Below are 15,276 nucleotides of genomic sequence, written 5' to 3'. Positions count from 1 at the left end.
AGACCCGCTCCCACCTAGAATAGCAGGCACGTAGATCTGGAAGTGTAGCGGTGCCTTCCCACTCTCTTGGGACCTTTTGGTGTCTCCAAAGATCTTCTGCAAGGCGGGGGGGTGGGGGAAGCTTTGCCAAGTCCAGTGAGAAGAGAAAGGGCCAGACGGACAGGCTTTGAAATGAGCTGATGGAAGAGGCAGTGCGCACGGTGGTGGACAGGATGCTCTGAGACAGAGCACGGACCAGAGGCATCCTGTGCAACGATTTTGAATCTTCTTACCAAGACGGGGAAAGTCTCCTGTCATTGTTAATTGGTTTCTTCTGTGTCCAGAAAGAAGCTGGCACAGGGCCAGAAGTCAGGGGGGCGGGGGAGGGGGACTCATCAAAAATCGACCCACGGATAGCTCGGGCTGACAGATAATTAGCCCCTCTCATGCCACAGCTCTGCCTTGCGGAACTCAGCCTCTATCCGGAGCAGGAAGGGCTCCTTGAGACCAGCATGCAGAATCAGAGCTGGGATTGGAGCCCAGCAGATGACATCTGCCTCGGGCTCCCCCACCCCCCACCACTCTGGTCCCTAAAGAAGCTCTGAGAGGGTACCTGCCCACCTACTGCCTTTTGGGGCAGAGAAGACTGAGGCTGGAACGGAAGCCTCTTAAGAACCAGCTTACAGACCTCCTTTTGGGGTTCCATCATGCCAGCCAAATCCAGCCTGAGTTTAAACCTTGCCTGCCCAGAACCTACAGTCCTGGGCAAGTGATTTTAGTATTCCGCGTCTTCCTCTCCTCACCCGTAGAGTGGGTATGACATCACTGGGCAGTTGTGTGCTTTAGATGGACTGGCAGCTGTGAAGTGCTCAGAGTGAGGGCCACCCGGGCATTTCAGGAGTGTTTGCTCCCATGAGTCCTGGCTGGAAAACTACCACTGGATGCCCTGTGGGGCAAACCTGTGGGAATTCCCCCAGGACTGTCTCACTTCCTGTAGCAGCACAGAGGACTTCTGGGACCTTCCGTGCACCTACACTGGTGAGCACCAACCTCCTGATAAGTGCCCTTTTGGAGGATGGCCCTGACTTGGAGTAGTCCTGGGGCCAGCACTGTGGTGAGGGATCTCTCTGTTCCTGTGAGCCTCCTTCCTGTTCCCTCCAGACTGGGTGGCAATGTGCGCTGGCTCCTTCTGGCACCAGCTGGTACCCTCCCTGGGGAGAACAGAGCGTTTGAAAAGGCCCTCCTGCAGTGCACAGGGAGACCATCGGCTTCCTTTAGCTCCATGGGAGCCACTCTCCAGGGAAGGGATGGCTCTGTCCCACTCACACTTGGGAGAAAGAGGTTCCCATTTCAGGATGTATATTTGTTTATTCATTCACTGTGGTGGTAGATCCTGTGACTCAGACAGGCCTCGAGCTTGTGATCCCCCTGCCTCAGCTTCCTGAGTGCTGTGATGAAAATGCCACCTCATTGACTTTTAAAATGAGGCTGAAGAGGCCATGGATCAGGGCGCAGCCCCGTTTCGAGCTTGTCTAGCATGTGCACACCCCGGGTTTGATCCCCGGGCATAGCATAAGCCATGGTGATGCACCCCTGTAATCCTAGCACCCGGAAGTGGAGTCAGGAGCTTCAGGAGTTGAGGTTCTTCCTGGCTGTGTGGCAAGTTCGAGGCCGCACTGAGAGCTCGTCCCTGAAACAACAGAAGAGTGGAGTAAGGAAGGAAGGGTTAGTTGGAGGGTATCGGGGTTGGGGAACTGTGGTAGAGTTGGGGACTGCGGCAGGGATGGGGACTGTGGCGGGGATGGAAGAAATTGGAGGGACAGAGTTTTGGGGCGAGGAGAGTCACCAGGCAGTCAGGAGGCAAGGTTCAGATGCTCTCTGCTGTCCTCTCTGGGTGCCTGTGGGGACGGTGAGTCTGTCTTCTTGGCTGTCATGAGAAGAGGAGCAGAACCCGTGGAGGGAAAGAGGGACGACCTGTTTGATCTCCCATGCCCAGTTGTCTGGTGGGGGGAAACTGAGGCATGGCAGTTTTAAGTGACTCGACAAGGCATCCAAAACTCTGTGCTTTTAACTGCCGTGCAGGGTGAATCAGAGAGACCATTGCGTTGGCTCTCTGTGGAGGTAGATGAGGGCTTTAGCATAGCAGGGAACCAAGGCAGCCAGAGTCTACCCTCTTGGATGCCACCCTCAGTGAGCAGGTTTCCCTTCTTACTGTGTCCTCAGTGGCCTGGTGCCATGACTGTCTCCCCTGCTCTTTTTGAAGGCACTGGGGCAGGCACTGGGAGTCACTCACAGTCTTCACCCCGCAATACAACCCCTCCTTGGGGGTGGGGTGGGGTCAAATGCTTAAGGAAACTCTGTCTAGCCATAGCAGCACGTGGGTTGGAACTGGGTACTCACAGCACAGTGGGAGAGGTGACCACAGGCACAGAGGTCAGGAGGGCTCACCAGCAACAAGGACAGACGCAGACTCTGGGGCTCTCAGCAGCCGGGGCCCATAGCTACCCTGGAGCAAGAGACAAGAGGAGGAACTACCCCATGTGGCCCCAGCAGAACTGTGGCTACAGATGGGGAGCTACTGTGCAGGTGGGGGCAGGGAGGAGGAGGAAAAATAGGCAGGCCCTCGGACGGTTTCCAGAGGTGGAAACAGGCTCTGCTCCGTGTGCAGAGATCAAGAGGGTGAACGACACCCACCCAGACTGTCCCTGGGCCTCTGTAATGGTAGCACCATCCAGAGAACCGGCATGGCTGGCTCCTCCTTGGGGGCCCTCGTAAGTGTCTGGAGAAGCGTATGGGGTCCCTAGGTCTCTGAGTTGGGTCAATCCCAGTTGTGGCATGGCCCTCTAGAAGCTAGCATTCCTCCCTCTGCAGAATTTAGAGTTCCAGCTCCATCCCTCTAGTTACACAGGAGCAGGGGACCAAGCTGTGATCAACCAACACAAGCCCCAGCCCTGCCCCTCATGCAGTTGCCCCTCCTGTGTGTAGGGTCTTGGTCAGGGGTGTGTGTGGATGGGCGGGGTACATAAGATCGTTCCAAGGTAGGGTAGCAATTGAGGAGATCAAACAAGTGCTAAAATACGGGGAGCCAGGGTGCGCCTGCCTGAGGAGGTGACCTAGTACCTAGACTTGGTGGAGCAGAACCAGCAAAACTTACCGAGATGACAAAAAGCAAGTGTCAAAGAGTCTCAGGGTAGAAATGACCCCATCTTGTCCAGAAAGAAGCCAATGGGGACGGAGAGCATTTGGGGGAAAAGGAGAAGAGGTAAATGGAGAAGGTTAGAGCGAATGAACACAAAGGCCCGGGGCCTTGAGCTGAGACCAGCCAGGGCTTTGAGCCAGCACGACCAGCAGGTGCCTCTTCCCCTACTTTGGACACAATGATCTGAGTTTCTGTCACCACGGTCAGGGCCCTGCTGAGTCAGGGGATCTGCTTGTTGTTGTAGGAAGTTCCCTCCCTCGCCCTGAGGAAGGGAACATCCCTGGGCATTTTACAGCCGCAAGGCAAGTGACATGGTAATATCAGTAGGCCGCACAACCCCTCTGGGGACACTGCTGGAGGCCCTGGGTAGGCCCTGAGGTGGTGGCTGGCTTCCCCTTCCCATACCTTCATAGTCAACAGGGTGGACAGACTCCTTCGAGGTCACAGTCGTGGTGATGTGTCCTGACTCCATTGCACATGGTCCTCCCTTCTCTGCACCCCAGCAAAAGAAGCTGAGTCCCCCCTTTGGGACCACCTCCCTCACCCACCTTTGCTGGAGATACAATCCCCTGGGGCTAATGTGGAATGCTTTCTCTGCAGTCATGTTCACTCCGCCAGGTCAATCTGATAGGAACCCTTCCGCCCTGCTGCGGGATCAGGGGATGAGGGCCTTGCATACTTGGCCCTGTGAAGTTGAGTAATTAGCTTGGCCATGGGGAAACTGGGGTTCTTCTGTCTGTTTGTGAGGACAACAACCCCCAACGGGCGGGTCTGGTCCAAGAACCTATGACCATACAACCCAAAGCATCCCAGTAACCCGAGCCATCTGTTGCTGGAGCTGGAAGGCAAGAAGCAGGCAGAGGTGCTGGTGACTTGTCCCCTTCTGTGTCTGGGTAGGTGGCTACTCAGAACTCTTGTCTTAGAGGGGTCTGTTCTATGCTTCAGGGCAGTCTCTCCTCCAAGGGAGCCCCTGTGGATAGTTCTACTGCCAATCTGCCGCTACGACTGCCCCTACGGTAACTGTAAACATTTCTCGAGCTTAGCCTGCACTGCGTTCATGACATTCTAGACAGTGTGGGAAAGTCCGTCCTTGCCCACAATGTGCCTTCCTTGTATGAGGCAGCATGCGAGCCCAGCGGGGGCAGCTGTGATGTCAGTACTAACTCTCATCTCTCCCTCTCACCCTTCAGATTCTGAGGGAAGAGGGGAAGGAATCCCATCCTCAAGAAGCCACCTCAGCCTCTGCATCCAGGAAGAAGCAACAGACGGGCAAGCCACGCCAATGGCACCCCCTGGCCTGCCACTGTGGCTGCTGTCCACCGCTCTCTTCTCCCTTCTGGCTGGCAGCTCAGCCTTCCTCTCCTATCCCCGCCTGAAGGGTCGCTTCCAGAGGGACCGCAGGAATATCCGGCCCAACATCATCTTGGTGCTCACGGATGACCAGGACGTGGAGCTGGGTAAGTGCCTGAACTAGCCAGGGACACCTGGGGCTCTTGAGAGGAGCCATGGTCCCCACATGGTTCCCATAGAAACCCCAGGTGCCAAGCAGTCGTGTAGACTTTGCGCCTGAGCAAGTCAAGCCAGCTCACAACTGGGGGGGCCTTGAGAATGTGGGTTCATAGTGACCCTCAAGGGTAGGGATCCCCAACTTCTCCATACAGAATGATTCCCCAATGTCTACAACATAAGGAGAAGAGGAACAGTTTCAACCATTTTCTCTCCCAAGCTACTGGGCCATGGCCTTGGCTGACAGCTAAGCCGTCTCCTGTCCCTTCTCATCTGAGCAGTGTCACAGCTTTTGCTCTTTCTGCTACAAAAAGCACCTGTAGGAGACACCAAAACTGAGGCCACCAGAAGGGGCTTCAAGAGTCAATCTAGATGTGTTCTCGATCACCTGTGGGGCTTCTCCCAGTGACATCTCTCCCTCCCTATGTCTTCTCACCTTGAGGTCAATGTGTGCGTTCCGCCCCAGCTGAGCCCTGTGTCCATGCTGTCCCATAGGAACACTGGGCCCTCTGTATCCTCAGTTCTCCATCTGCAGATTCGACCAAACACACATCAAAAACATCGGGAAATGTGCGGGCATTCTCCCTAGTCATTAGTCCCTGAGCAGTACAGTAAGACCGCCTGCAGGGTCACGGTCATCTAGGATGAATAAAGGGAATGTAGGTTATTGGCAAAGAGCACAGCAGTTAATATGGGGGTCTGGACGCGATCAGAGCCCGGTCCCCAGCACTGAGGGACAACCGTGTAATCTGAGCCACAAATGCGAGTGGCTGGGAATGTGGCTCCGTTGATAGAGCATTTGCCTGGCTTGTGCAAGCTATTGGCTCTGGTATCAGGGCACCCGAGGCATCCCACATGGCCACGTGGTCAGGTAGCACCGGTTTAATGAGAACAGTAGGTGTTTGTTCTGCCAGGTGTTGGGAGCCGCTGGTGGGATAGGGGTGGGGCTACCATGCTGGCAAAAGGATACAACATTGACGTAAACCAAGGTGGAGCCACTGCGACCAGGCCCATGAACCATGTGACCCCAGTGAGGGAACAGAGGGACATTGGGTTGGGATTTTTGTTGTTATTGTTGTCGTCTTTGGTTTTGTTTTGAGACGAGGTCTTGCTATGGAGCCCAGTTTGACCTTAACTCAAGATCCTCCTGCCTCAGCCACTTGAATGTTAGGATGACGGCATGAGCCATCACACACATCTTGAGTGTCATTCTTAGTGAAATGGGTCAGGAGGGTGCTTGTGGCATGGCCTCACTTGAGCTCCCACGGGACCCCACTGCTATGCTGATGACATCAGGGACAAGAGCAGGAGCAGAGGAACAAGAGGGGCAAGGATGAAGGTTCAGAGTGGGGAGGGAGGAGGCCAAGCTGTGCATTCTTGGGTGCATGGGTGCTGGACCTGACCCAGCAGTGACTAGATGGTGACTTTCAGGGCAATACCCTTGCTAAGCCAGAATCGCATCACAACCTTGAATCTGGCTCTTAGCAAAGCAGTATAAGCAAGCAAGTCAAGAGTCCATGGATGTGAACTGAGAACAGGACCCCCGTTGAAGGAATCAGAGAAAGAACTGGAAGAGCTTGAAGGGGCTCGAGACCCCATATGAACAACAATGCCAAGCAACCAGAGCTTCCAGGGACTAAGCCACTACCCAGACTATACATGGACTGACCCTGGACTCTGACCTCATAGGTAGCAATGAATAGCCTAGTAAGAGCACCAGTGGAAGGGGAAGCCCTGGGTCCTGCTAAGACTGAACCCCCAGTGAACTAGATTGTTGGGGGGAGGGCGGCAATGGGGGGAGGATGGGGAGGGGAACACCCATAAGGAAGGGGAGGGGGAGGAGTTAGGGGGATGTTGGCCCATAAACCGGGAAAGGGAATAACACTCGAAATGTAAATAAGAAACACTCAAGTTAATAAAAATAAATAAATAAATAAATAAATAAATAAACAAACAAAAAATAAAACTACAACGAGCTGTTAGCACACACATCAGAATAGCTCAAACAAAACAGACTGTGATGCCCAAAGCTGTTGAGAATGTGGGGAAATTATTAAAAAAAAAAAGTTACTGTTACAATAAATAGTTAATAACATGAAAAAAAAAAAAGAGTCCATGGATGACATAAACTGGGGAGACAGAATAAACCATGGCTGACTGTAAGAAGCACAGCCATTCCCCCTACCCCCCTCCATCTTCTGAATGGAGAGAGTGAGGCACAGAGATGTTGCACCGCATATCTGGTTGCACAGCCGAAATGGGTTGAAACGGGATCTGAACCTAGAACCATGCATGACCTTCACCACTGCTGTGCCCAGTCCATTTCCGGGATGGGCGATGGGCTGTCAAAGAGGGTCCATGTGGATGCTTAACTGTCGCAAGTACTGTCACTGGCCCAATCTGCAGATGTGTTTCTTTGCTCACAAGAGTGTTCTGAAATGTAAATTTCAGGGAGCCAGTCAGTCCGGACAGGGACTCACACATCCTGTGCTATGACAGCTCCCGCACACAGCCCTGGGTGACAGAGATTGGTCCCCACCAACCGTTACCTCCTTAAGTGTCTTGTCCTAAGCAAACAAAACTGAGCCTCTGTGAGGAGGGTGGGCGGGGCGTAGGTAGTTGGGGTGCTGACGGGCTTTTTATAAACCAGACAGACCCAGATCAATAATGCATGCTCCCAAAAAGCTTGGCCCATTATCTCACAGTTGGCCACCACTGGCAAGCAGAGGGTGGTCCTGAAAAATTCATCGGCTGCTATTTTCTGCTTGTCTGTGAGGGCCTCTGGCTGGAGGCCTCTCAACAGAGCTAATCTTAGGCTTCTTTCCAGTCCCAGGTGGGGACAGCTGTCCATTCTCATCAGGACCCAGTGAGAAGAAGGGCTCGTTCTATCTCGTGGTCACCTCGCCTTCCTGGCGCTCTCAGCCCTCTAGTTGTCCTTTGAGTGTTGGGTCCCCCGAGCATTAGTGAGTGAGCACCTAGGTTGTCCACTTGCAGAGAGTGAGGAAGTCTTTGAAGATACACAGGAGCACCAGCAAAACAATGGGATGGACTTATATGTGACACGGCAGTCCTGTCCCACACTGGGCTGCGCACAGGGAGGCCAAGGAAATGCTGGGTTCTGCTGATGCTGGCCAAGTTAATTGGATGCAGGCCAACTTCAGGATGTCTCCAGGGCTGAGCTGGCCTCTGAGAGAGCCTGGGGAGAGTCACACATACCCTGAAGCAGAGCTGTCAGATAGGACAGTCCCATCATAAGTGTCAAAGGTCAGCTATGTGGGACTGTCAGATGGGCCATTAAGGAGCTGTGGGGACAGGTGTCTCATCAGATACGACAGCTCATAAATGAAGCCACGCATGGTTGTATATGCCTGTCACTCCAGCACTCAGGAGGTAGGGGCAGGAGGATCCCAAGTTCCAGGCCAACCTAGGCTACATAATGAGACTGTCTCAAAAAGAAAACAAAATCAGACAGGCACAACCCCAGCCCATCAATGCCGCCTTCCGAGTCAAAAGTGACTTCCTATAACTCAGCCCAAGCAGTGTTGGATGAAGTGGAACCAGCAACTTCCTGGGGATGGAAATATGAAGTTCAAGCACACTTGGGGTTTTATGTGCATTTAGATCCAAGAGTGCCTTCTCCAGATGCCACCAGTCTCTGTGTGACCTCATCCCCACCTCCCTCCAAGCTGGCTCTGCCTTTAGACCAGCTCACTCAGCATTTCCGTAGGATGGCCAGTGCAACCAACAGGGCTATTAGACAGCCTGGAAACCCCGGGACTGGGATTGAGGGGAGCCGGGCAGGTTTCCTTCAAGGGAAACTAGACAATGGCTCTGGAGGACTCCAGCAAGAGGGCACTCAGGCTCCCCCCACATGTCTGCTGCAGGATGAGCCACGTGCACCACACCTGCTCCCTCACCCTCAGTCACTGATCACCTGGAATTAAAGACCGCTAACTAGCAACAAAGTAACCAAGTAGACAGAATCTTGACTGACGAGCAAAGAGCAACAAAGTAACAGAAGCTTGACCAATGCAGAGCCGCTGCATCTAGCACAGCCGTGTGTCAATAACTGAGACAAAACACACAACATAAAACCCAGGGCAGTGGTGGTACACTCCTGTAACCCCAGCACTTGTGAGACAAGGACAGGAAGACCTCTGAGTTCCAGGACAGCCTGGTCTACAAAGTGACTTCCAGGACAGCCTGGGTGGGCTACATAGAGAAACCCTGCTTCAAAAAACCAAAACCAAACTAAAACAACAATAAGAAGAAAACACACACACACACACACACACACACACACACACACACACACACACACACCACACTGCATATGACAGGGGACAGTGGTGAGAAAGGAGCAGAAGTCAAGCAGAGGGAAGGGGGGAACCTGAAATTTTATCTATAAAGATCTCATTGATAGAGGGGACACAGGATCAAGAAAGGCGAAGGAACTTACCAATGGGAATTGTAGGAAGAGCATTCAAGCAGCAGTAACAGTTGGCACAAAGGCCCTGAGGCAGAGGTGTGCAGGCTGACAGGGTGGCAGAATGTGTGACCCAGGGCACAGAAAGTGGCAAGCCTGAGGGGTGCTGATGGTGATGTCCATCATGCAAGGGTGTGAGACTGAACCAGGGAAAGGACTGGGGCTTTCTGGGTAGGGTGGTGTCTGACGGATCAGAGTCTGATTTCCATTTCACTATGTGGAGAAAAGGCTGGCTGTCCAGTGAGGCGGGTGAGGGGTCTACTGCTATCCAGGCACAAGAGGAGTCCAGCGAGGGCTGTACTGCAGTGGCCCAGGCTTAAAGGCAAAGCTGGAAAGATGCGCTATTGGGTCATAAGTGAGACCTGTGGAGAACATCTCCAGGAACTGCATAGCTGTAGGGATAAATTGGTGGGGTCGCTCGGTGCCCATGCCAAGCACCAAGCGAGGAGCCACTCCACAGACAGCCACAGTGGAGTCTGAAACTGAAGGCCAGCCTTGATTTCTGAGGTTCGGGTGTGTAGTGGGGATACAGCTTCTAGGCTTCTTTGCACCTTACTGAGTGAGACACTGAGGACTTCAGGTCCCCCGCTCTGATGTCCACATCCTGTGCCAAGCAGACCTGCGGAAGAAGAACCTAGCAGCCCCATTTTCCACATCCCACCCAGGAGATGAGGGAACTACACTGTGTGCTGCAGACCCATAACCAAGAGATGGATCGGAAACTCTCAGCTCTCACGGGGGCCAGATGGCAGGCAGCCCAGGACGGCGCGCCCAGATTCCAGGCAGCGGTTCAGGGCAACTTCATCCACCTCCAACGTCCATTCTGAACATTCTAGCTGCCACTCACCAGCAAAAGGAAGGCGTGTGGATGCAGGTTATCTCAGGAATGGCCCATTCTGGGTTCAAACTGCCAAGTGCATTCCTGTGAAGTTTTTCTAGTTTTATTCACCAACTCGGGTGTTGAGGGGTGGATTCCCTTGAATTCTAAAAAGTGTATCAGAATTCGGTTTAGCTGCTTGGGAAAGAAAAATGAAACCTAGCATGACTTTTGCATCACATAAATGTCTAGTGGTCCAGAACTGGTGGGGTAGCGTCAAGAACGGACCATACGTCTCTAGCTTCCTACTCTATCATCCCTTCTGTGTAACATCTGTCCTCAAGGCCACCTTGTGCTTCAGAACAGCTGCTGGGTCCCCAGCTGTTACAGCCACGTGCTTGGCAACGGGAATCGAAGGACGAAGGGCAAAAGAGGCTAAAACAGTAAATTAAGACCAGCCTTTGAGGACCACGCCCCAGCAGTCACATGGGATGTGGACATTCTTACATAGTCACGTGATCTCCAGTTTGGGCCAAGTCCCAGAGGGCTTAGCGTCTTTGTGAGGGTGTGAACAGGCGTGAAGAAAGCTCCAGGGAGGACATTGTGCCCTCAGGTTAGTTACTGGAACCCGGATACAGAGCCACCCAACAGTGTCATACCCTCTGCCCACACACAGAGAAGAAGGAGGGGGAAATCAGATCCAAGCCTCGATTTCCTTCTCTGATCTCCTGCCAGGACCTCCTGTGAGCCAAAACCAGTGGGTGCAGGAGTTTGTTGGTGCTGGCCATTCTCTGAGGACAAGGGTGCTGAGGTCAGATGTGATTGTTGGCGACAAACTAGTCACAAGAGAGTCAGTCGTGGGCTAGGTGCACTGTGAGACAGAAGCTGGACCCACTGAGAAGGAAGAAAGGGAAAGTGTGGGTGGGGCAGCTGGGGTCTGAGCCACAACAGGACAAAGACAAGGGTCCCGGAGGGGACAGCAGCTGTAGCACTGAGAGGTGTGGTGAGATCTGTACACTGGGGAGCGGCTGCCCACGTGGATGGCTCCAGAAAGAACACTGGGGGCAGGGTGGCAGGTGCAGAGGCACCACAGTCTCACCAGGATCTTGGTGAGCGCTGCCCAGGCTGGGGAAGAAGGGGACATGACAGAGAGATGTAGGGACCCAGGTGAGCCATGCATGAAGGTCAGGATCTTGGTATGAGGCTGACGGAAGACCGTGGACATGCCCTGAGCAGGCAGGCGTCCTGTTGCAAAGGTCCTAACTGTGGGTAGGGAGGGGTTGGTTGGAGGATGAGAGTGTGAAGAAGGGAGACCGGCTTGGGGGTGGGGAGGGGCTGGTCAGATGGGGTGCTGGTGCTGCCGAGCAGCCAGCTGAGGGAGAGCAGCAGTGGATCCCCGTTCTGCTTTTGGGTAGGAAGTGCATTGTGCCAGGCAGGGGCTACAGAGCCAATCACGGTGCCTTATGCAGAGACAGAGCTAGAGGAGGAACAGCGGCATCTTAGTTAGGCTTTCTGTCGCTGTGCCAATAAAGCACGATGACCAAAATCAACTTTGAGAGGGAAAAGTTTATTTCATCTTAACAGCTTTAGTCCGTCATCACTGGAAGCTGGGGTGGGAACTGGAGCAGAGGTCATGGAGGAACTGTGCTTACCGGCTTGTTCCCATGGCTTGCTCAGCCTGTAGCCCTATAGGAATCAGGACCACCACCTAGGGATGGTACCGCCCACAGTGGGCTGGGCCCTCTCTCCCACCTTAACCACCAGCCAATAAAATGCACCACAGGCTTGCCTCCAGGCCAATCTGGTGAGGTCATTTTCTCAATTGCTGTACCATCTTCCGGAATGACTCCCGCCTGTGTCGGTTGACATAAAACTAGCCAGCCACAGCTAGGTTGCAGGCTTCGCTTCTCAGGTGTCACTTTTAGTGACTTGGTAACTGGGTCTGTGATATCCCCGCCCCCCCAAAACCTGGGGCAGCACTCGCAAGCACTGTGTCCTTAAATACTTATCTGGTATAGCGAGATTGCTGTACATGAATGTGCCTGTAGGGACGAGTCGTTCAGAGTTCCCACATTTACACCCTGCCACTGAGGGACATGGTTGGGGTTCTCCCCCAGAAGCCTCCACAGCAGAGCCAGCAGATGACAAAGGAGAGACTGACAGCTTAACTGTGAAGTTTCATTCCAGCATTGAGCAGCTGAGTTCAGCGTGGCCTCCTGGGCATCTGCCTGGTTGATTTGGGGTTTTGTAGCACCAGCTTGATTTTGGAGTTCCCCAGAATCAGAAGGGTCCCCCCCTTGACACCATCAGCCGGGAAACCGTATCTGAGATGCTGGTTGTGGGATCCTGCGCTATTCGTCTGCCTGAAGAGCCTGGAGCTGACAGTGTCTACTGCGCCATGAACCTCAGCTCCTGCCTCTGCCCAGATGTTGCTTCTGGCTGCTGCTGGCTGCCTCCCTCTCACCCCCGTCCCTGGACAGAACTATTCTGGGACATCTCATCTCCCAAAGTTGTCAAACAGGTGTCTCTGGAGGAAGGTGACCTATAGGAAGATCCCTTTCCCATGTAGACATTCCAGGGACACTCAAAGCTAGGTGAGGGCTACCACATGACCATGGCAAGCAATGTCATGACCTCGGGATGGAGCAGGACACAGATGCTTCTTACCCTCGGCCTGAGCTCAGGACCTATTGTCCCATCTGCACTCTGGGGTCTTTGACTGCTACAGAATGGTCCCTTCTGTCTCTGCTTCTGGGTACCTTTGGGCAGAAGTAGAACCAGCCAGGCGGTAGGTGCACCCTCTGTCTTTCTATCCACAGCCAGCCCCGTTCCAGGCCATTGCTGCACAGGAAATGTGGGTGGGTGGGTATCCTGGGGGGGGGGTGCATCAGGACCCATGGGCCATCCAGAAGGTTAGCCATCCATTCGATTTTCTCAGCACTCCAGCAGTGTCTCCTGGGTCAGCAGGCGCCGGGGTTTGAACATGCTGGGCACAGTGCTCCACCAAGGCACCACATCCCCAGCTCTGCTTTGATTGGTTGGTTTGGTTTCTGCAACTGGGTCTCTTCAACTTGCCGTGCAACTAAGGATGGCTGAACTCCTCCTGATCTTCCTACCTCCACCCCCATCACTTCCTGCTGACAACACCCTACCACCACCCTCACATTCGGGAGTACACACACAGAGAGACACACACAGACATACACACAGACACACACAGAGAGACATACACACAGAGAGACACACACAGACATACACACAGACACACACAGAGAGACATACACACAGAGAGACACACACAGACATACACACAGACACACACAGAGAGACATACACACAGACATACACACACAGACACACAGGCATACACACACAGACATACAGACACACACACAGACATACACACAGACACACACACAGACGTACACACACAGACATACACACAGACACACACAGACATACACATAGACACACACAGAGAGACATACACAAAGACATACACAGAGAGACATACACACAAAGACACACAGGCATACACACACAGACATACAGACACACACAGACATACACATAGACACACACAGAGAGACATACACAAGACATACACAGAGAGACATACACACAAAGACACACAGGCATACACACACAGACATACAGACACACACAGACATACACATAGACACACACACAGACATACACACAGACATACACACAGACACACACACAGACACACACACAGAGACATACACACAGGCATACACACAGAGACATACACACAGGCATACACACACAGACATACAGACACACACAGACACATAGACATATACACACAGACACACAGACACACAGACACACACAGATATACACAGACACACACACAGACATACACACAGAGAGACACACACAGACATACACACAGACACACACAGAGAGACATACACACAGACACACACAGAGACATACACACAGACACACACACAGAGGCATACACACAGAGAGACACACACAGACATACACATAGACACACACAGACATACACATAGACACACACAGACATACACATAGACACACACAGGCATACACACAGACACATACACACAGGCATACACACACAGACATACAGACACACACACAGGCACACAGACATACACACAGACACACAGACACACACAGATATACACAGACACACACAGATATACACAGACATACACACACAGAGACATACACACACAGAGACAGACATACACAGAGACACAGAGACACACACACACACACACACACACACAATTGCTGAGATTACAGGCACATATCACCACCTGTTGCTTTTTTATGTGGTCCTGGGAATGAAGCTCAGATCCTCATGCTGGCGTGACTGGCACTTTACCCAATGAACCACCATGGCAGCCCCTGGAACCGTGACTCACTTACCGAAGTCTTCCTCACGATCAGAAGGAAGCATTTCAATTAAGGGCGTTAATGTATTCGCCTTCATTCCAACATGGCCGCCCAGCCACAGTGCTTAGTATTTGTTACAGAGGCAAGAGTCCACCGTGTCCAAAGGTCAAGTGCTCTAGAAGCCTCTATGACATTCCAGAAAAATGTCCTGGTTTTCAAAATACCAGTCACTTCAGACACTGAGAAGACGTGACTAAGTGCTCCGGCAGTCTGACTGTGGCCTTCAACTGTGACTGCCCCTGTGTTATTCACAGGTACCTCGGGCTCCACAGAGAGGCGGGGTCTTTGCCCAAAGGCTCTCACTGGAACATTCTGTGCTGGGTTATCTGTGGCTAAGATAAAAACCGAAAGAGAAGGCCAGGGGCATTCCCATGAGGCCAGAGGCACACCCACTGACAGCCGTGTGCTCAGTCCCTTGAAACGGCTCTTGGAAACTTTGAAATAACTCAGAGCAAAGATAACCCTTCCTCCCTAGTCAGTGGAGACAAGCGGAGGACACGGCGACTTTAAGGCCACCCAGCAAGAACCTCGGAGGAGATAGTATGCGTTTGTATTTGAAGAAACCGGAATGTAGGGGTTGGGGATTTAGCTCAGTGGTAGAGTGCTTGCCTAGCAAGCTCAAGGTACGGGGTTCGGTCCTCAGCTCCGGAAAAACAAAACAAAACAAAAACAAACAAACAAACAAACAAACAAAGAAACCAGAATGTAATGAGGGTTGGAGCTGCGGCAGCTGGCAGCTGGTGCACGGGTCTGAGACAGGGGTGTGCTTGGGGTGTTCCCACTGTGGCTAGAAGGGTAAAGTAGCCAGAAGGGAAAGGCGGGGCTATCAGGACA

At 52.9% G+C, this 15,276-nt stretch overlaps 1 protein-coding gene and 1 long non-coding RNA gene across 5 annotated transcripts in view; one reads left to right on the top strand and one right to left on the bottom strand.

Moving 5' to 3' along the window:
- The window catches only part of Sulf2 (sulfatase 2), an 82,511-nt gene that overhangs the window by 18,231 nt on the left and 49,004 nt on the right, over nucleotides 1-15,276 (top strand). For all 4 annotated transcript variants that reach the window (NM_001034927.1, XM_087652400.1, XM_087652399.1 and 1 more), the window contains exon 2: nucleotides 4,369-4,635. In NM_001034927.1, coding sequence (NP_001030099.1) covers nucleotides 4,461-4,635 — 175 coding nt within the window. In that variant the 5' untranslated portion in view covers nucleotides 4,369-4,460. The remainder of the gene's footprint in view (nucleotides 1-4,368; nucleotides 4,636-15,276) is intronic.
- Nucleotides 1,324-5,213, bottom strand: LOC120101930 (uncharacterized). Its single transcript, XR_015684841.1, has 5 exons — nucleotides 5,121-5,213; nucleotides 3,134-3,185; nucleotides 2,380-2,485; nucleotides 1,826-1,906; nucleotides 1,324-1,669 (listed from the first exon to the last, which is right to left on the bottom strand). It is a non-coding gene; the product is annotated as an uncharacterized LOC120101930 (long non-coding RNA).

The sequence above is a fragment of the Rattus norvegicus genome, chromosome 3 (genome assembly GCF_021556685.1).
Source record: "Rattus norvegicus strain SHRSP/BbbUtx chromosome 3, alternate assembly SHRSP_T2T, whole genome shotgun sequence".
Taxonomy (NCBI): Eukaryota; Metazoa; Chordata; class Mammalia; order Rodentia; family Muridae; genus Rattus; species Rattus norvegicus.
The sequence above is the reverse complement of the archived record's forward strand: the minus strand, read 5'-3'. Positions and strand labels throughout refer to the sequence as shown.